Source organism: Entelurus aequoreus, linkage group LG20 (genome assembly GCF_033978785.1).
Source record: "Entelurus aequoreus isolate RoL-2023_Sb linkage group LG20, RoL_Eaeq_v1.1, whole genome shotgun sequence".
NCBI classification, from domain to species: Eukaryota; Metazoa; Chordata; class Actinopteri; order Syngnathiformes; family Syngnathidae; genus Entelurus; species Entelurus aequoreus.
Genome location: NC_084750.1, coordinates 41,737,309 through 41,759,951, shown reverse-complemented (window position 1 = coordinate 41,759,951; position 22,643 = coordinate 41,737,309). Strand labels below are relative to the sequence as shown.

The 22,643-nt window shown below is 37.7% G+C and overlaps 1 protein-coding gene across 5 annotated transcripts in view; it reads right to left on the bottom strand.

Annotated features, from left to right (window-relative positions):
• Positions 1 to 22,643, bottom strand: part of col16a1 (collagen, type XVI, alpha 1) — a 378,064-nt gene that overhangs the window by 10,140 nt on the left and 345,281 nt on the right. For all 5 annotated transcript variants that reach the window (XM_062030118.1, XM_062030122.1, XM_062030121.1 and 2 more), the window contains 19 exons: positions 17,327 to 17,378; positions 17,196 to 17,251; positions 17,017 to 17,070; positions 16,889 to 16,933; positions 16,758 to 16,811; positions 16,652 to 16,687; positions 14,146 to 14,208; positions 13,989 to 14,060; positions 13,862 to 13,915; positions 13,735 to 13,779; positions 6,707 to 6,751; positions 6,456 to 6,509; positions 6,305 to 6,358; positions 6,178 to 6,228; positions 5,970 to 6,059; positions 5,870 to 5,905; positions 5,728 to 5,772; positions 4,853 to 5,050; positions 4,695 to 4,758 (listed from right to left, as the gene is read on the bottom strand). In XM_062030118.1, coding sequence (XP_061886102.1) covers positions 4,695 to 4,758; positions 4,853 to 5,050; positions 5,728 to 5,772; positions 5,870 to 5,905; positions 5,970 to 6,059; positions 6,178 to 6,228; positions 6,305 to 6,358; positions 6,456 to 6,509; positions 6,707 to 6,751; positions 13,735 to 13,779; positions 13,862 to 13,915; positions 13,989 to 14,060; positions 14,146 to 14,208; positions 16,652 to 16,687; positions 16,758 to 16,811; positions 16,889 to 16,933; positions 17,017 to 17,070; positions 17,196 to 17,251; positions 17,327 to 17,378 — 1,168 coding nt within the window. The remainder of the gene's footprint in view (positions 1 to 4,694; positions 4,759 to 4,852; positions 5,051 to 5,727; positions 5,773 to 5,869; positions 5,906 to 5,969; positions 6,060 to 6,177; positions 6,229 to 6,304; positions 6,359 to 6,455; positions 6,510 to 6,706; positions 6,752 to 13,734; positions 13,780 to 13,861; positions 13,916 to 13,988; positions 14,061 to 14,145; positions 14,209 to 16,651; positions 16,688 to 16,757; positions 16,812 to 16,888; positions 16,934 to 17,016; positions 17,071 to 17,195; positions 17,252 to 17,326; positions 17,379 to 22,643) is intronic.

Below are 22,643 nucleotides of genomic sequence, written 5' to 3'. Positions count from 1 at the left end.
ATGATCTACTACAGGGGTCACCAACCTTTTTGAAACCAAGAGCTACTTCTTGGGTACTGATTAATGCGAAGGGCTACCAGTTTGATACACACTTAAATAAATTGCCAGAAATAGCCAATTTGCTCAATTTACCTTTAACTCTATGTTATTATTAATAATTAATGATATTTACACTTAATTGAATGGTTTAAAAGAGGAGAAAACTCGAAAAAAATGACAATTAATTTTTGAAACATAGTTTATCTTCAATTTCGAATCTTTAAAATTCTAAATTCAACCGAAAAAAAGAAGACAAAAACTTAAAAAAATAATTTATGGAACATCATTAGTAATTTTTCCTGATTAAGATTAATTTTAGAATTTTGATGACATGTTTTAAATAGGTTAAAATCCAATCTACACTTTGTTAGAATATATAACAAATTAGACCAGGATATATTTCTAACAAAGACAAATCATTATTTCTTCTAGATTTTCCAGAACAAAAATGGTAAAATAAATTCAAAAGACTTTGAAATAAGATTTAAATTTGATTCTACAGATTTTCTAGATTTGCCAGAATAATTTTTTTGAATTTTAATCATAATAAGTTTGAAGAAATATTTCACAAATATTCTTTGTCAAAAAAACAGAAGCTAAAATGAAGAATTAAATTACAATTTATTTATTATTCTTTACAATAAAAAAAAATACATTTACTTGAACATTGATTTAAATTGTCAGGAAAGAAGAGGAAGGAATTTAAAAGATGAAAAGGTATATGTGTTTAAAAATCCTAAAATCATTTTTAAGGTTGTATTTTTTCTCTAAATTTGTCTTTCTGAAAGCAAGAGAAATTTAAAGTAAAAAAAAAAAAATGAATTTATTTAAACAAGTGAAGACCAAGTCTTTAAAATATTTTCTTGGATTTTCAAATTCTATTTGAGTTTTGTCTCTCTTAGAATTAAAAATGTCGGGCAAAGCGAGACCAGATTGCTAGTAAATAAATACAATTTTAAAAATAGAGGCAGCTCACTAGTAAGTGCTGCTATTTGAGCTATTTTTAGAACAGGCCGGCGGGCTACTCATCTGGTCCTTACGGGCTACCTGGTGCCCGCGGGCACCGCGTTGGTGACCCCTGATCTACTGCATACAGTGAAACACAGGCATATAAAGTAAACTTGTTTTTCCACTCCACTGGTACTTTAACACTCAAACAACGTACACCGTAACACACATGTGCACTCATACATATAAACACAACCCTCAATTAAACATGGCCATATGCCAGACTAACCAGGGATGTTACGTTTTAAATGGAGTGAGTCCCCGGGGCACAGGTGGGCATTTTAGTTGGTCCTGGGAAAATTCAGTGGGTCCCACTAAAAGGGGCTGTTTGCAACATTTACACAGGTGCCTCGGGGGCGTCAACTTTTCAAATGATATTAAGCATTATATCCCGACCACTTACGGCTTTTAGCACATATCCACTGTTGGTAACCTGAGCAAGCTGGTGGTGTTTCTGTTATCATTTTTGTTTGTAAAATGTAACACAGCAACTTACAGACAACTACACCCTTTCAAAAATATGTATTTCTTTTCTAGCTCTGTATTGAATAATTTTTTGGGTGGTATGATAAGATATGGTCATCATAACAGTTATTGCCACTTCATGTAACACACTATGGCATTTTTTTTAACCAAGCCTTTATTTTTTTTGACAATACCGAAATAATATCGTGCCGTGGCCATACCATGACATTTTGATATCGTTTACATCCCTAACAAAGATTGTAGTTTCTGGGTTAAAGGTGAACAATGCTAACAACAAGGTGGCTCATCATGGCACTATTTTCACCGCGACCAACTTTTTGATGGGCATCATATTAGAATATGAATATAGAATATAGAATATTTTTTATTTGTGAGTCTACTCCATTATCGAAAAAATACAAATAAAAAAATAAAAATTATTGTGTTTTTTTTAACACTCTGTGGCAGGCCTGGGCAATCATTTTGACTGGGGGGCCAAATTTAGAGGAAAAAAATGTGTCTGGGGGCCGGTGTATCTATTTTTAGGAACACTAATACAAAACCTCACAATAATGTCTGATTGAATGCTAAAAACGTTATGACAGACCGCCTTAAAAAACGGAATGGAATTTTTAAATTTTTTTTACTGAATGAGACACCCAGAATGTACATGAAAATAAAGAATGTGGCATATATTAACTATGAGCGATAAAACACTGACTATTGACAACATATGAACGACATATTTACAATCAAGCGAAACGCGACAAAAATGCAACAAACACAGCGAAATATGAACGCGAAGGGTAAAAAACCCCCACCTACGATCTGATATAATATCATTTTTCTTGCAGAACTTTGTTGTAAAAATGTCCTTCTGCGTCTTTCCCTGACACCCACATGTCAGGCTGGACACTCTGGAAACACTCTGTGGAAACGCTCCCCACCCACACTGCTTGGTGCCTCGTCTGAGCTGCTGAGACTTAGATTATCATAGTAACTAGTTAGATTACCATAGTAACTAATTGGATTACCATATTAGCTAATTAGATGACCATAGTAACTAATTAGATTACCATAGTAACTAGTATATCATGCAAAAGCGCCAGATTCCAACCATTGAAATACTTTGTATAGTTCAAGACTTACGGTCATTTGAAAACATCACTACACATCATAATGGCAGCTACAGTTTCCATCTTAAAAATCAGAAAAAATTATTTGGGAATGTCCGGCGGGCCAGATTGAAAAGCTTAACGGGCCGCATGTGGCCCCCGGGCCTTAATTTGCCCAAGTCTGCTCTATGGTTTGCCAACACAAGTAAACCATTTGAAGTCACAATGCGAGCTGTGTCAAAACACAACAGCGGGACATAGCAGTACTTAATGCTAACAAGACTGAAATCAGCTATCAGCAGTTGTCCGTGCAATGCTAAGTGGAGATGAACTCTTTTAGTTTTTAGTTCAATGCCTTCATGATGGTTTGTATGTTGTATGTATTTTATGTATTTGTACCTCGTTTTACTGTTGAACCTTGTTTTTACTGTTGTACCTTGTTTTTTACTGTTGTACCTTGTTTTTTACTGTTGTACCTCGTTTTACTGTTGAACCTTGTTTTTAATGACTACTGCTGCAAACCAAATTGCCCCTCGGGGACAATAAAGATTTTCTAAGTCTAAGTCTCCGTTGATGCACTTCATCTTCAACATCATAAGCTCCACATGACATTGGTGAACAATGTGGAATGTCAATGAGAGACACGCAATGCTAACCACACATACCGCCAACATCACAGCTAGTGGGTGTAGCTACGACTGCCGACTTTTGGCAGAAACAACTTACGCCTGGACGTGGAAGCCCAGTTCTAACTTAGAGGAATTACTCCGGATGTGATGAAGTATTTTTACATGATGTACTTGTTGTAGTGGCCGGGTGACAACCATAGCAATGTCGCTTGGAGGATCCTGCAGGCTACCAGCGAGTACTGTAATCTACAGTAGAACACACTCAAGGTGAAAGGAGTGCAAAGGTGACTACATGGCTATTATTTCACGTTCAGAGGGGGTTTCATTATTAAACTAGCAGGTAGTGCCGAACAAGCCGGAGCAAGTCAGACCTTTTCTTCCTGTCATTCACACACAAACACACACACACACACACACACACACACACACACACACACACACACACACACACACACACACACACACACACACACACACACACACACACACACACACACACACACACCACTGACCTGGAGAAATGCAGCCAGTTGTATTGCAATTCATACCAGTTGTTCACTGATGACAGTTTGTCTCATATTCCGGTGACTTATAATATACATAATTAGAGATGTCCGATAGTGGCTTTTTTACCGATATCCGATATTTCGATATTGTCCAACTCTTAATTCAATTTCAACCGATACCGATACATACAGTCGTGGAATTAACACATTATTATGCCGAATTTTTTTGTGATGCCCCGCTGGATGCATTAAACAATGTAACAAGGTTTTCCAAATTAAATCAACTCAAGTTATGGAAAAAAAATGCCAACATGGCACTGCCATATTTATTATTGAAGTCACAAAGTGCATTATTTTTTTTAACATGCCTCAAAACAGCAGCTTGGAATTTGGGACATGCTCTCCCTGAGAGAGACTATGAGGAGGTTGAGGTGGGGGGGCTAGGGGGTAGCGGGGGGTGTATATTGTAGCGTCCCGGAAGAGTTAGTGTTGCAAGGGATTCTGGGTATTTGTTCTGTTGTGTTTATGTTGTGTTACGGTGCGGATGTTCTCCCGAAATGTGTTTGTCATTCTTGTTTGGTGTGGGTTCACAGTGTGGCGCATATTTGTAACAGTGTTAAAGTTGTTTATACGGCCACCCTCAGTGTGACCTGTATGGCTGTTGACCATGTATGCCTTGCATTCACTTGTGCGTGTAAAAAGCCGGCACGGAAAGGAAGTGCCTTTAAGGTTTATTGGCGCTCTGTCCTTCTCCTTACGTCCGTGTACATAGCGGCGTTTTAAAAAGTCATAAATTTTACTCTTTGAAACCGATAATTATGAAACCAATACCGATAATTTCCGATATTACATTTTAAAGCATTTATCGGCCGATAATATCAGCAGTCCGATATTATCGGACATCCCTATGCATAATTTATGTTTTTACTCACCATCAAATATTTTGATGACCTGCTGACGGATGAAATTCTTGACTTCGTCATAATTGACCACCGCCTAGGAAAGGATGTCCATAGTTGGTCAAAAGGTTCCAACACATTGGTATTTCATCAATAATTAAGTGTGTACATGTTTTGAAACTATGACTCACTTCATTTCCTGGCATCCCGGGAGATCCAGGTGGTCCGGGTGTACCGTCTGAGCCAGGGCTTCCTCTCTCGCCTCTGGGTCCGACCGGGCCCATCATGGGTTGTGCGTCCTTGGAGTGATATCCTAAACCTCCACCAGGGGGCCCCGGTCTGCCTCTCTCCCCTGCTGGTCCTCTTTGACCCGTAGCCCCTGCCTCACCCTTGGAGAACATTAAAAAGGATTTAATATAATCTGCCCCTCTCGTGTTTTCAACTTTACCACTCTAGAGTTTATTTTGAAAATAAGACGACGACATCAATTTCCCAGCAGCCTTCACTCAGATGTCATAAAAACACTGAAAAGCAGACTTGTCACATTAGTGACGGTGATTTATTGAGGACAAAGTGGCCCGTAATGGACATCCAATGTTTACGTGTCACCCTCAGACAAGCGGCTCTCGAAAAACAGAGTGCGGAGAAAAATTGAGGAGTCCGTGCTTGTCTTTCTCCTCTGTGCTGCTAAAACCCTGACAATGGCGTCCTGTCAGCGTGACAAATAGCCTCATCTAACATCTCCTCTCATGCTTAATAGCATTATCCCAGAGGCAGAGAATAGCTATATCACGGTGCACACCGACTGGAATCACGTCGGAGAGATTTCTTGGGAGTCGGTGCCAGCGTGAAGAGGGGGTAAAGCGAGGAGACGTCTGAGGGTTACAGAACTGACAACTATGTAAAACCGGGCGCTGAGTGGGCACAATTGCTGAGGGGGAAAAAACATGTTCTGCTTAAGCCTGAGCTACAGTATGACTAAAAGCAGCAAAAGCTGAAAGGCAGAGGAAAATGGGAGCGTCGTTACGCTGAGGTGATGGAAGGGACGTGCTGAGATGGCACTTACCTTTTGGCCTGTCTGCCCGTTCCCCCCTGGCAGGCCTACCAACCCCTGGGAAGACAAATACGTGTGTATATATATATATATATATAATATACTAGGCATGTGGGAACTGCACTTAGAAAGCAAAACACCTGTTATTACTTACATCTTTACCAGGGGAACCGTCATTGCCTGGCTCCCCCTATAGGACAAAATGTTAAGTGGTGCATTTTGATACATTTGGACTCAGTGTGAGCAGGACTGACCATAAGTCCTGGGTGACCAGGTGTGCCTGGGGCACCAGACATTCCTGGCAGACCTCTCTCTCCTGCCTGACCTTTGTCTCCCTTTACACCCTGCAGAGATGTGGCGTGAATACTAATTTCCCTGGAACATTTCCAGTGTATTTTGTCACCCTCGCCCTCAGCCAGCTAATTGCACAGGCATTCAGGTCATCATGATAACAAGCCTCACCACTCCCGACGGACCAGGAGGTCCTGGGGGTCCAGCTGGACCCGTAGAACCCTGTGGGATAAAATCAAAACAATGCATTTGGAGTTGGAAAAAAAAAACTGGGAGTTAAAAATAGACATGAACTTACGACGTGGCCAGATGGTCCGGGTCGTCCCAGGGCTCCTGGTGTACCGGGATCCCCCTGAAAAGGCCACAGATTGGGATCAGAGTCAATACGATAGGGCGCTTTGTCTGCACAGAGAATGGGTTTTCCCTTTCAAGTAGGATGAAAAGCTGACCTCATGTCCTGGTCTACCAGGTGATCCAGGTGGGCCTGAAGGGCCGACATCGCCCTAGAGGTACAAGAGGGTCATCAAAACGTAACATGGAAAGTATGAGTGGAATTGAGGTAATGAAGACTTTGTTAAACAGCACATTCATTGTGTTAGTAATAAAATCTTCACATCAAAGTCCTGGCATCATTCTTACTTGATTGCCAGTGTCATAAAAATGACACACTGTGCAGATAAAGTCATTATTATTGGCCAACCTTCTGTCCTGGGAAGCCAGTGTGGCCCGTTTTGCCTTTAAATCCCTGCGGAGAAACGTCAGAGAGGACCAGATTGATACAGTATCAACACTCACAACTTTTTGGCAGACAAGTAAGGCTTTGGAATGATCAACACAACGGCTCTGGAGGAGAACACAAACTGAAAAGAGGTTCAAAGGAGCAGTGACACATCCCTTGAAATAATTTTGCTGAGCGAGTTCACGTGGAGTCGTGACAGAAATTGATCTCAATGCATGCAAATACATACACTTGTACTCCTGCGTAATCTAATGAGAGCTATCACGAGGGCTGCGGCAATATATCTGCAAAGATGAAATTGCTCATTTTTAAGCGTAACTGTCAGAAAGGCACTCCATTAACTTTACAATGTTTATTATTGTGGTTGTAGAACTGCAGCTGTCTTATTTCACTAATGAAAGTTACTCTTCTGACATTGAGTAGGTACTTAATGAAGTGGCTGGTGACGAGAGATGCAGTGATACGATATTAATATCGAATATTGATCCGATATCCGCAAAAAAACAAGTACCAGGTGAGATGGGCTAGCACAGGGGTCGGGAACCTTTTTAGCTGAGAGAGTGACGGATGCATATATCCACATTTATCCATAATTAAGAGTTACTTCTTTTATATGACTATAGTCATATTTTAAATAGCTAATGTTCCATCTTGTACTCTTTTCCTTTTCTGCATCGTCTCATGACAAAGTGCTTGCACTGTGGACGGCCTTGAAGTAGGAGACAGAGAAGAGGAGTCCTCCCTGCTTCCCTTCTCGGGCCGACTTGAGATAACGGACACAATGGGCATCTGTGCGGGCGTGAGGGCGGGGGGAGAGATTGAGGAACAGAATGTTTTCGTGAGGGTTTTCAGACCGATCTGGACCGGGCTAAGGAACGCTTGGGTGCTGGGTTGGTCTCAGGTTTGTCCTCTAAGCTTTGAGAATAAACCACAAAATACCAACTACTGCCTGTTGATTGAATATAAACATCAGTTTATTGCCATAAAAAGAATCTGGGAGAGACTAGCAATTTGAATTCCCCATTGGAGGAATGCTGGTCGACGCAACAAGAGCCATGAAAGCCAAATATTTTAAAATGTATTTCCGTGAGAGCCATATAATATTCTTTAACTCTGAATACAACTAAGTGTGTGCATTTTTAAGTAGGACCAACATTTTTAGAGTATAATAAGTCTCTTTTTCTTTTTAATAACATTGTTATTCTGAAGGTAACCAATAATAAATCAAATACTTCTTACCATTAATGCTGCATGGTTTTGCTGATGGCTTTGTAGTCTGGTTGATACGTGGTTATTTTCAACACTGTGATGACCAGCGGAATTATTCATTACGGTACTTATCGTGTTAAGCAATGTCAGCTAGGATTTATCTGAGAGCCAAATGCAGTCATCAAAAGAGCCACAGGTTCCCTACCCCTGGGCTAGCATCTAAAACAGTGGTTCTTAACCTGGGTTCGATCAAACCATAGGGGTTCGGTGAGTCGGCCTCAGGGGTTCGGCAGAGCCTCTGCCGCAGCGGTCAAGACACACCAGACTCATGAATTGATTAACGTGGACCCCGACTTAATTAAACAAGTTGAAAAACTTATTGGGGTGTTACCATTTAGTGGTCAATTGTACGGAATATGTACTGTACTGTGCAATCTACTAATAAAAGTTTCATTCAATCAATCAATCGTGTAAATAAAAACTTCTCCCTATCGGCGTATCTGTACTGTAAAGTTAAAATTTGAATGACAATAAAAAAGAAGTCTAAGTCTTATGGATACCCCCAAACAATGTTCCCTCTAATTTTCCATCGTGTAATTTGTTGTGAGTTCATGCACTGTGTTGGTTTTGTTCTTTGAACAAAGTGATGTTCATGCACGGTTCATTTTGTGCACTAGTAAAAAAACATATAACTTTGTCTTGAATTTGAATTTATTTTTATTTTTTCCACTAAAGAAGGGTTCTGTGAATGTGCATATGAAACTGGTGGGGTTCGGTACCTCCAACAAGGTTAAGAACCACTGATCTAAAATCTATGATATATGCTCTGATACAAGCCGCCCTGCAGCGTGCTTACTTGTGCAAAGCTTAACTTATCTAAATGTTTTTTTGATTGATTGAGACTTTTATTAGTAGATTGCACAGTACAGTACATATTTCGTACAATTGACCACTAAATGGTAACACCCCAATAAGTTTTTCAACTTGTTTAAGTCGGGGTCCACGTTAATCAATTCATGGTACATGAATGTCCTCCAATAAGCACACACTTTGTTTTTTGTTGGTATTTTGCAAAAGGCAAACATGGTTAGCTGTATGCTTCTAAGAGCTATCAGCTACACATCAGCAAAGCAGAAAATAGCACACAAGTTATACATATGTAATTATTGTCCTTAATTTAACAATTTTATAGTGTAAAACAGCAAATTTGTCAAAAGAAACAAGTATCAAAATATTATAGATGCATATTACTTACACATACGAAGTCTCCAAGGCAGAAGCATATTAGTATTCAGTAACAAGCGTGTCCGCATCATTCATTTTACAGTGTCATGAGTTCAACTCATGACTCTTGAATCGCTCTCGCTCTTGAATCAACACCAGTAGTTAATACTGTGATCGATGTTTGTTATAAAACTAAATGTGGGACATAAATAATAATGGAAGTATAAGTGCTTATTATTGGTACAAATGTTTAACCAACACATGTACAGGGATATTTCACAACTCTTCGTCTATGTCTTTACTGTGTATATATTTGAACAGTGTTCATTTTGTGTACAAAGTGTGTTGATGAGATGTTTTGTAAAGGAAATTTCACATTTCTATGAAGCTCAAGATCTCCTGGTTTCACTACATCTCGAATTTGAGATTGTTTATAGGGTTAGGTGAAATAAGTGCTCAACTTCAGCCTCAACCCTTTCGGTCTGTAAAAATGTCAATTTATGCATGTAAAACTGTTTGTTTATTTTGTTGACCGCTGACCGAAGAAATATTTATTCTTTGGCTTTTAACACTACGTGAGTTGTGTGGTCTTCTGTCCTCTGTTGTCCTGTGTGGTTAGGGTTAGGGTTATAAATTTTGATGTCTATTTTACTGTTTTAATTGGTTTCACCCTTTAAAATCGTTTTTAATCATATTTATTTTTTATATTGTCTCTGTATTGGTTTTCTATTCATTTATTCTTTGTTTTTATTCAGTCATTGGTGTAGCATAATATTGTTTTTAATGTTGTTTTTAATATAGTTTTTAATATAGTTTTTAATATTGTTTTTAACATGGCTGTGCAGCACTTTGGAAACATTCTTGTTGTGTAAATGTGCTATATAAATAAAGTGGATTGGATTGGATTGGATAATAAACCATCTTAACTTAATTGTTGTGGCTACTCGGTGAACTGTGACCACTCCACTTCAACTTAAGGACAGCATGAATCCATTCCAGATAGTTCATAATAAATAGGTGCGTGTTTTTCATACCTGCCATTGTTCTCTGAGTAATTTCACTCAACCAAACCTTTTCTTACATTCCACACTACAAATTAATAGAAGTATGTATGATACCTGCTGATGTCGTATCGGATCAATTTTAGTATCGGCCAATACGCAAGGTCATAATATCGGTGTCGTATCGGAAGTAGTAACTCATCATGAATTGATTAACGTGGACCCCGACTTAAACAAGTTGAAAAACTTATTGGGGTTTTACCATTTAGTGGTCAATTGTACGGAATATGTACTGTACTGTGCAATCAATCAATCAAATCAATCAATCAATCAGTTTTGGAAGTTTGAGTCAAATGTTTGACTGTCAATGAGAATGAATGGCAACTGGTTGAGAAGCAACAACAACATCTAAAAAGTGAAGCGTATGAAGAGGTAATATTCAGATTATAAAGGAGTGACTGTCTCGGAAAATGTGGTCAAATGAGTTAGGTTAATCCCAAATTGCCAGAAGCACTAAAGATAGCATCATGATTATGGTCATAACTATTAACATGCATATGCTTGGTTGATAATTGTCCACATGACGGTCGTCTCGATGGTGTTTACACACTTTCAATTGCTAATAAAACAATACCCTGCAGCTGAGGCTGACATAAATCTCATTAGTTTGGAAAATATTTGGTGATAAAACATTGACCATACACCAAACAGGATTATCTTATTTTGCAAGCGCCAGAAATTAAAACTGAACACCCAAACAAACCTCAAGGACACAAACATCTGTCCTGTTTAGGAAGGACTAGCATGTCAATTTGTTTAGCCACGCATAATAATTTGTATGCTTTTCTGCCGCGTGTGCTCGTCTACGAGTGTTGCAACATAAATGTATGCACGCTCTGATTTTAATATCAAGGCAAACAAAATGAGCTGGTTACACGTATCTGGGAATGACTTTTCCATTTAACGAGAATTAGACTGTGTGCCAATTCCACCCTAATTGTAAACATCGCACTAATCAACATAGCGCCCTTATTTGCATTTAGTACACAACAACTCAACATGCTTCATTTGTTTTACGCAAGCAGGAAATTGAACAAAGTTTGCTGTACATTTGTAATCATGTTGTTTCAATTTGATTGGCATATAGTTTTTCTGTGGTTCTCAGCCAACATTCTCTCTTTATTCTCTACATTAGCGCTCTGTTTCCTTGGTGTATTGTGTCTGTCAGAAGTCATTTTACAACATGTTTCAAATTGTATCAAATAGAGATCAACCGATATTTGGCATTTTCACGTGTATCGGTATATATATCTCTCTCTTTTTTCTTTTCTTTTTTTAACAACAACAGAACTACATCATCGGATACAATACATACACATACCAGTATTTAATATACAACAATAAATACTTAGTGAAGTAAATAGTAATAAACTCGGCTCAAGCATCAGCCTTTTTGCCCAAAATTCCTTTTTAAAAGATAAAAAGAATTTAAGAATAAAAATTACTCTGGTTGTCCATAATTTTCCTCAAAAATGTTTTGATATCTGACAAGGCATTTAATTGAGTTCTTGGGAGAATTGTCGAAGTGTTTCAAACTGCTTTCACCGCAGCGCTAATGCAGCAACACCCCCCTTTATTTAGGAAATTACATTTCCTTTTAGTGAATTGAATTGAAACTTTTATTAGTAGATTGCACAGTACAGTACATATTCCGTACAATTGACCACTAAATGGTAACACCCAAATACGTTTTTCAACTTGTTTAAGTCGGGGTCCACGTAAATCAATTCATGGTATTCATGGTGCTGGTCATCTATTTTGCTTACCTATCAAAACCTCTAATTTATGCCAGGAAATTCTGTTTTTGTCCTTCTTTCAGGGCATCTTTCCAGTCCCGTTATGTTTGCTTTAGCTACTACAAACCATACTTGCCAACCTTGAGACCTCCGAATTCGGGAGATTGGGGGCGGGGGGGTTGAGGTGGGCGGGGTCGCGGGGGCGGGGTTAAGGAGTATATTTATAGCTAGAATTCACTGACATTCAAGTATTTCTTTATATATATATATATATATATATATATATATATATATATATATATATATATATATATATATATATATATATATATATATATATATATATATATATTTTTTTTTTTATATATATATATATATATATATTTATATATATATATATATATATATATATATATATATATATATATATATATATATATATATATATATATATATATATATATAAATAAAAGAAATACTTGACTTTCAGTGAATTCTAGCTATATATATATATTTATTTTATTATATATATATATAAATAAAAGAAATACTTGAATTTCAGTGTTCATTTATTTACACATTTACACACACATAACACTCCTCTACTCATTGTTGTATTTGAAAGTGCAATGCTTTGCAGCCAGTAAGAAGCACAGCCTTTGAAGGAGCATAGGTATGGGCAGCATCTGTGAAATTTAATTTGCAGGAAAGGAGTGAGTTTAGGGTTGACTTGTCCATCCTCGTTCTATTCTCTGTCACTATCTTTCTAACCATGCTGAGCACCCTCTCTGAAGATGCATTGCTGGTTGAGGTGGGCGGGGTTGGGGGGGGGCGGGGTTTGGTGGTAGCGGGGGGGTGTATATTGTAGCGTCCCAGAAGAGTTAGTGCTGCAAGGGGTTCTGGGTATTTGTTCTGTTGTGTTTATGTTGTGTTACGGTGCGGATGTTCTCCTGAAATGTGTTTGTCATTCTTGTTTGGTGTGGGTTCACAGTGTGGCGCATATTTGTAACAGTGTTAAAGTTGTTTATACGGCCACCCTCAGTGTGACCTGTATGGCTGTTGACCAAGTATGCATGGCATTCACTTGTGTGTGTGAAAAGCCGTAGATATTATGTGACTGGGCCGGCACGCAAGGCACGCAAAGTTTTATTGGCACTCTGTACTTCTCCCTACGTCCGTGTACACAGCGGCGTTTTAAAATGTCATACATTTTACTTTTTGTTGAAACCGATACCGATAAGTTTGAAACCGATACCGATAATTTCCAATATTACATTTTAAAGCATTTATTAATTTAACTCGGCAGGCCGATATTATCGGACATCTCTAAACAAAACATATATGTAATAATAACTTGAAATACAAAAGAAAGCAGATAAATAGAGGGGAAGAAAGACAAGTGGACTGTATTAACCTTGTAGATTGTTATAGTAAAAATAGGTTAAGCTTTGTCAGTGTGGCGAGTGTTACCCAGTTTGCCCTAGTGGAACAACGTTACTATACGTTTAAAGAAACATGATTAGATGCGTGACTGTATGTATGTATATGTACTTGCATATGTACATATGTATGTTTCTACAGTGAATCATTTAAATAACTTTTACTGCAAATAAATATCGACTCCAAATATCTGTTATCGGCCTCCTTTAATAATGGTTGGAAAAAAATCATATCGGTCGATCCCTAGTATCAAAACGTCAATTTGTGTACAGTATATAGCATAAGAGCCAAATAACTTGACATATGAGGTGCTACTCACTGGGATTCCTCGTGGACCCACAGGACCTGGGGGACCCGCCTCTCCCTGAAAGAAAAAAACAAGTCACCTTTAAATGTCAACTATTAGGCATTAATGTCAATTGTAAAAATGCATGTGTATAACTTACCCGAAGTCCTGGCTTTCCATCTTTGCCATCTATTCCTTCTATACCGGGAGGACCCTGTGATTGCAAGCACGGGCAGTGAAATTAAATAAAAAGCAAAACCTATAATCTTATATTGGAATGTACATACCATCAGTCCTGGGGAGCCCGGCGAGCCTGAAGGTCCTGTTGGTCCTTGAGAACCTTGGCTACCACTATTGCCCTGTGAGCCAGGGAATGAAGAGGAAATAGTCAACACAAATACTGTACTTGTATTCCGAAATATTGTATCCATAGATTGTACTCACCTTTTCACCCTTGAGCCCTGCGAGTCCTTCCCGTCCTGGTTTGCCAGCGAGACCTGGTGCACCCTGAGTATGAATTAGTCATGTATTAGTATGAAAAGAATCAAGGGAAAATGATAACTGTACATTAAATCATTTAGTAGTAGTAGTAGTCACGCTTATGCAATTATAATTGCAAGCAGGCGATAATTAAAGGATTTGAAAACAACGCACGTCAACTGTCTAAAAAAACGTATGTTTGTTTCTTATGTGGAGAAAGCAGGAACAATGTGTAATAAACAATATATCAACGGTTTGTTGCGGAAACAGCACAATTGTGGTCCTCTCGCATAGATCACACTTTTTTTTTCTGTCTACAGAGCAAAGCCTTTTGGGTAATGTAGCATATAAACATTTAGCAACACACCGGCATCCTAACTTCCAAGTCTTTGATGTATTTATTTAAGCTTTACTGGTTCATGGTAAGACTATTAAGAACAGGTTTTTATTTTCAATGCTGACCGAGCAAAGAGGCAGCATTTGCATGTTAGAGATGTTGAAGTGTGATGATAATGACTCGACGTCACAGTTACCAACAAAAAAAAAGCGCCACAGGTCACTCAACAGTTCACAAATGCTCTTAATGTGTGGGGGTAAATGTGTTGGAACATAAATGAATGCTTAAGATGGAAAAACACTTTTCACACTGCAAAAACTGAAATCTAAGTAAGATGAAATATCTCAAATAAGGGTGATATTTGCTTATTTTCTGTCTGATAAGATAATTCTTCTCACTTTGCAGATTTTATGTTAGTGTTTTACTTGTTTTAAGGGTTTTGGTCCTAAATTATCTCAGATATTACAGCTTGTTGCTGAGATTTGATGACCTATATTGAGTAAAACATGCTTGAAACTAGAATATCAAGTGTTGCAAAGCTGTGTCATCAACACTCACAAGTATAAAAGTACTTTTTTAAAGTAATAATTTCTTACTTCAAGCATGGAAAAAAAAAATCATGACCCAGAGAGCATATCATTATGTCAAGATAATGGCACTAGCATTTACTTCATTTAAGAATATTTTTCAACATATTGAGCAAAAAGGTCTCATTTTTTTTCTACCAAGAATAGTGCACTTGTTATTAGTGAGAATATACTTATTTTAAAGTATTTTTGGGTTCATTGAGGTTAGCTAATTTTACTTGTTTTGGAAAGTCTTGACAAGCCGAATGTTCTTGTTCTATTGGCAGATAATTTTGCTTAGTTCAAATAATATACCCCTCATTTTTGTATTTTTTTTCTTGTTTTTGAACACTGACTTTTTGCAGTGCAGGCACAAAACAAACAGAATGTCTGCAACTTGTGGACGACAGAGCAGACAGCGGACAAAAAGGAAGTCTTTGGTGGTGTTTCTTTCTGTAATTGGAACTAATTATGGCTATTATTAGTTATAATTAATGAATACAGTAATTTGACAATGAGCTCTGAAAATGTGCTTTTACAGCCCTGTGCTTTAAAACAAGTAAAACATCAATAAAGTATTTGTTTTCCAATTGTTGTTGAAATCATGTGCTTTTTGAGGTTAACATTACGAGGATCACTTAAAACATTGTTAACGAATGTATGAAACAGTACAGTTTGATTTGGTAAAATTGCAAACAGCTAAAATGATGTACAAAGCAAACTATAACCTGCTACCAAAGAATGTACAACAATTCTTCTCTACTAAAGAGGAGAAATATAACCTTAGAGGAAAATCTAATTTAAAACATTTGTATGCACGTACAACACTTAGAACCTTTAGCATATCAGTATGTGGAATTAAATGATGGAACGGATTAAGTAAAGAAGTTAAACATTGTACTGATATGATCCAGTTCAAGAGGTTGTTCAAATGAATAGTGCTTACAAAGTACAAAGAAGAAGAATTATGAGAAATACTTTCAACCTTATTGAAAATTGTATGTTAGTAATGACTGACTTAATTATATATTACAAAACTGTTGTATTACTCATTCACGGATGTCATTTTACTATAAAAAAAAAGTCCGTAAATGAATGTATAAATGTGTAAACGCTCTGAAGTGGGAAAGGGGTAGGATTAAATAAGATTTGCTTCTTCCTACTCCTTTTCGGACATGATGTAAAGTGAAATGATATGAAATTGTGCGATGTATTATGCTGTAAGTGTGTTCATGTTCGAAATAAACTAAAGAAAGAAAGAAAGAAAGAAAGAAGATTATATAAAAAATGAGCCTCAAATTTCTGAAAAATACATTTGGAGTGACATTTTAGGCCGCGACAATCCCACAAAAAGCCAGCAAAATCCTGGTGGGAGTGTCAAATGTAACTTTGGAGTTAATTACAATTAATGGGAAAAATGGCATTCACAGTGCTAATTAGAGACCTTGCCAGGGTTTTATTTTTGTAGATTACATAACTCACGACTATAGGACACTTGGTGGTTATCAGCATCAATAATTCAAGCACAAACTAAACTGTATGTATGAGTGAAAACATGAAATCATACTGGTGGTCCTGGGAATCCGGGTTGTCCTTGAAAGCCCTTCAAAGAAAACATAAAACAAGTTAAATAGTTGGAATTCAGCTTTGGTATACTATTTGACCACACTCACCTGATCTCCCTTTGGTCCATCAGGTCCTGCTGGTCCAGTGTCTCCTTTACCTCCCTGCAAACAAAGAAGAGGTCAGTTACTTTGCATATGCTCAAAACAACCAAACAAAGAAGTCCTAACGAAACACTGACTGCTGCGCCCGCCTGTCCTTGGTACCCGGGGAGACCAGCAGGACCCTGCAGCAAGGGTGAGAATGTCAAACACTACCTGCAGCTACATTGCATTTAACGAGACAGACGGCATTAGTGTCGGGACGTACCGCTTCTCCTTTCTCACCGGCGGTTCCTGGGCTCCCACGCTCAGCCTTCAATCCCTGCAGGAAAAAAAAAAGAAAGGAGCAGTTAGTGAGTGAAAGTAACCACCAATGTTTCCATCCCGGGTGTCGGAACCCAGTCAATCCCACCGGTCTTTTATAATGAGGCTAGCAAAGTTGCTTACAGGCATTCCAGGAGGCCCCATGGAACCTGGATACCCAGGAGTCCCTGAAGGGCCCTAAGGCAAAGATGGTGGAAAAAATTAGTTGTCTGCACGATATCATTTCAGAGGTATCGATTGGCAGATACTTTCCTGTTCCCCCTTGAGTCCAGCTGGTCCCGATGGCCCTTGCTCACCTGGCTGACCCTAATGACGTGAGGGAAGGGGATGTAATATGTATGTTTGGAGAAAACATGCAAGGACAAGTCAAGTCGATATTAAAAATATATACTTTCATTTTAATGAGTTTTGCTAACTAGCGAATACTGTTTTACTGCCTTATAGATGCAGTATGTACACTGCAAAAACTGAAATCTAAGTAAGATGAAATATCTCAAATAAGGGTGATATTTGCTTATTTTCTGTCTGATAAGATAATTCTTCTCACTAAGCAGATTTTATGTTAGAGTGTTTCACTTGTTTGAAGTGTTTTGGTCCTAAATGATCTCAGTAAGATATTACAGCTTGTTGCTGAGATTTGATGACCTATATTGAGTAAAACATGCTTGAAACTAGAATATCAAGTGTTGCAAAGCTGTGTCATCAACACTCACAAGTATAACACTACTTTTTAAAGTAATAATTTCTTATTTCAAGCATGAAAAAAAAAATCATGACTTTGACACAATTGTGTCTCATAATTAAAACAGATGACAGCCAAATGACTTTGCTGTTTTATTTTCAATGAAACAATAGAAAATACGTACTCCTATAGTAGTACAGTTGGCACAGTACAGTAAACTGACAGTTAATATTTAAACATTTAACATTTCAAACTATTTTGAACAGAAATAATTCATGCACATTCAGATGAATTCTTCAAAATTACAAATAAACATTTTTTGGCCGGGGGCCGGGCTGTATATATGCGCACTAATGGACTGAAAGAGCACGCACTTGGCGCAATGATGTCATGTTGTCCATAGAAAAATGCATTTTTAGACAATATGATTTGCCTGAGCGGCTAGGAGACCCCGAGAGTAACAAGCGGTTGCCTTGTTGCCTTTCCATTAAGAACAATAAATTAGTTTTTAGTATAAGTTTGCTGATTTCAAGAAATGTAATGCTTAGTGCATATCATTATGTCAAAATAATAGCACTAGCATTTACTTAATTTAAGAATATTTTTCAACATATTGAGCAAAAAGGTCTCTTTTTTTTCTACCAAGAAAAGTGCACTTGTTATTAATGAGAATATACTTATTTTAAGTTTTTTTTTTTTTTTAAAGTTAGCTAATTTTACTTGTTTTGCCAAGTCTTGACAAGCCAAATTTTCTTGTTCTATTGGCAGATCATTTTGCTTAGTTCAAATAAAATACCCCTCATTTTTGTATTTTTTTTTCTTGTTTTTGAACACTGACTTTTTGCAGTGTATCATCATTAAACGATCCAAGTCCACCATTTATTAAGGTGAAGTAGTAGTACTGTGTATTATACAAGGTCTACTACAGTAAAGGCTCAAAAAGTCAAACAATCCACTGTGTTGTTCTGGCGAGACACGCTCCCCAAAGCATGCGGAAATGTAATTACACTAAATAATGCTATATTTTTGTAGCCCGTTTATTTGATATACAAGTTTCACACTGCAAACGAAATGTATGTTTGATTTGGTTATGTTTTTTCTGCTGAGAAGCCGAAAGCGCGCCCAGCACGCCTTGCGGCACTTGATTTTCAACATCTTCATATGTGTACCATAACCTAATACATCATACATTAGATCCTTTAACAGTTTGAGGCGTGAAACATGTACATATATTAAAAGACAAAATTACAGAAATATAGTGTTACTTAGTATAACAATGTACTCGCATGAGAGATTCCTTCAATGCGCAATTAGATTAGATAGATATAGATAGATAGATAGATAGATAGATAGATAGATAGATGGATAGATAAATAGATAGATAGATAGATAGATAGGTAGATAGATAGTACGTTATTGATTCCTTCAGGAGAGTTCCCTCAAAAAATGTAAATTCCAGCAGCAGTGTACAAAATTGTAAAAAGTAAAAAGTAAATAATGGGGGTACAAATGGAGACAAAATAGAAAAATATTACAATAGAATAAAAATAAAAAGCAACGATGAGAATAAAAATATAACAGTAAAATAAGAATATAACAAGAGAAACTAGGCAGTAGTGACCATGTTATGAAAAAGTGTGTCACTGTTATTAGATTTCCACATTCCTTGGATTCATACACATGTGCAGGGGCAGGGGGTGCATGAATTCCAATGGAGAGCACGCCTCGCAAAATGTAAATGGACAGTGAAATAATTGGTTTCAGGTTCTAACTCAGTGGTTCTTAACCTGGGTTCGATCGAACCTCAAGGGTTCGGTGAGTCGGGCTCAGGGGTTCAGCGGAGGTCAAAACACACCCAACTCCTCGTGTAAATAAAAACTTCTCCCTATCTGCGTATTACGGATACGGCAACAGCAGAAGTCAGACTGATTTGCAGGTGTGTAATTTGTTGTGAGTTTATGCACTGTGTTGGTTTTGTTGTTTGAACAAGGTGATGTTCATGCACGGTTCATTTTGTGCACCAGTAAAAAAACATGGTAACACTTTAGTATGGGGAACATATTCACCATTCATTAGTTGCTTATTAACATGCAAATTAGTAACATATTGGCTCTTAACTAGTCATTATTAAGTACTTATTAATGCCTTATTTGGCATGGCCTTATTTTAACCCTAACCCTAACCAAATAACTCTAAATCAGTGGTTCTTAACCTTGTTGGAGGTACTGAACCCCACCAGTTTCATATGCGCATTCACCAAACCCTTCTTTAGTGAAAAATCAAATGTTTTTTTTCAAATTCAAGACAAAGTTATATGTTTTTTGTAACACTTTAGTATGGGGAACATATTCTAAGTAACAAAGACTTAATTTAGAGTTATTTGGTTAGGGTTAGAGAGTTGGGGCCAGGGTTAGAGGGTTAGGGTTACAATAAGGCCATGCCGAATAAGGCATTAATAAGTACTAAATAATGACTAGTTAAGAGCCAATATGTTTCTAATTTGCATGTTAATAAGCAACTAATGAATGGTGAATATATTCCCCATACTAAAGTGTTACCATGTTTTATTACTGGTGCACAAAATGAACCGTGCATGAACATCACCTTGTTCAAACAACAAAACCAACACAGTGCATAAACTCACAACAAATTACACACCTGCAAATCAGTCTGACTTCTGCTGTTGCCGTATCCGTAATACGCCGATAGGGAGAAGTTTTTATTTACACGATGAGTCGGGTGTGTCTTGACCTCCGCCGAACCCCTGAGCCCGACTCACCGAACCCCTAGGGTTCCATCGAACCCAGGTTAAGAAGCACTGCTCTAAATGAAGTCTTTGTTACTTAGAATATGTTCCCCATACTAAATTTTTTTTAACTTTGTCTTGAATTTGAAAAATACATATTTTTTATTTTTCACTAAAGAAGGGTTTGGTGAATGCGCATATGAAACTGGTGAGGTTCGGTACCTCCAACAAGGTTAAGAACCACTGTTCTAACTGTTGCCGTCGGGAAAACTAGACATTGCACAGTTAGAGACATTACACTCTAAAAATGTAAATACTGTATAGAATAATACTCATTCTTGTAAGATAATTACGATAGAGACACTCCAAGCAAAATTTACACGTTTTAAAATACAACTATGGGCGGTATAGCTCGGTTGGTAGAGTGGCCGTGCCATCAACCTGAGGGTTGCAGGTTCGATCCCCGCTTCCGCCATCCTAGTCACTTCCGTTGTGTCCTTGGGCAAGACACTTTACCCACCTGCTCCCAGTGCCACCCACACTGGTTTAAATGTAACTTAGATATTGGGTTTTCACTATGTAAAGCGCTTTGAGTCACTAGAGAAAAGCGCTATATAAATATAATTCACTTCACTTCACTTCAACTAAAACAATTCATACTTACTAAACCGTCCCATGTGTGATGTCTGTAGGAGTGTTTTCATGCATATCTGTACGCACTATCGCAATGTAATCAAGCTAGCGTCATGAGCATTAGCAAATATGTTAACACGCTTACAAGTGTCTGTGTTAGTATTATTCTTTTTGTATTGTTTCAGTTTCATAAATTCACCAAAACGTCACAGTATTTGAGTCTGTTTAGGTGATTGGAAAGCTAACTTCCGCAGCCCTGGTTTCCCTTGTTTGATTGACCGTTTTACTGCCGTGTTACAGACACTGTTTGAAAACAATTAGGGTATGTAAATAAACATTTACAAAATCTTTCGTATCAGTATATACTACCGTTCAAAAGTTTGGGGTCACTCAAACAATTTTTTGGAATAGCCTTATTTTTGAAGGAAAAGCTCTGTACTTTTCAATGAAGATAACTTTAAACTAGTCTTAACTTTAAAGAAATACACTCTATACATTGCTAATGTGGTAAATGACTATTCTAGCTGCAAATGTCTGGTTTTTGGTGCAATATCTACATAGGTGTATAGAGGCCCATTTCCAGCAACTATCACTCCAGTGTTCTAATGGTACAATGTGTTTGCTCATTGGCTCAGAAGGCTAATTGATGATTAGAAAATCCTTGTGCAATCATGTTCACACATCTGAAAACAGTTTAGCTCGTTACAGAAGCTACAAAACTGACCTTCCTTTGAGCAGATTGAGTTTCTGGAGCATCACATTTGTGGGGTCAATTAAAGGCTCAAAATGGCCAGAAAAAGAGAACTTTCATATGAAACTCGACAGTCTATTCTTGTTCCTAGAAATGAAGGCTATTCCACAAAATTGTTTGGGTGACCCCAAACTTTTGAACGGTAGTGTACGTGTGAACTACAACTGATAAATAGTTGATTATTAGTGGCCTAGTGGTTAGAGTGTCCGCCCTGAGATGGGTAGGTTGTGAGTTCAAACCCCGGCCGAGTCATACCAAAGACTATAAAAATGGGACCCATTACCTCCCTGCTTGGCACTCAGCATCAAGGGATGGAATTGGGGGTAAAATCACCAAAAATGATTCCCGGGCATGGCCACCGCTGCTGCTCACTGCTCCCCTCACCTCCCAGGGGGTGATCAAGGGTGATGGGTCGAACGCAGAGAATAATTTTGCCACACCTAGTGTGTGTGTGACAATCATTGGTACTTTAACTTTAATTATTAGGGTATGTGGAATTTTGGGGTGTTCAAAAGATCAACAATGTACACCAAACAGAACTGAAAACCGAACCATGATAAGATCTGAAGAGTTGGTTTTGGGACCCTTCCACTCTGAATATGTACTATTGAAGAAATGACTACACTGCAAAAAGTGAAATCTAAGTAAGATGAAATATCTCAAATAAGGGTGATATTTGCTTATTTTCTGTCTGATAAGATAATTCTTCTCACTAAGCAGATTTTATGTTAGAGTGTTTTACTTGTTTTAAGGGTTTTG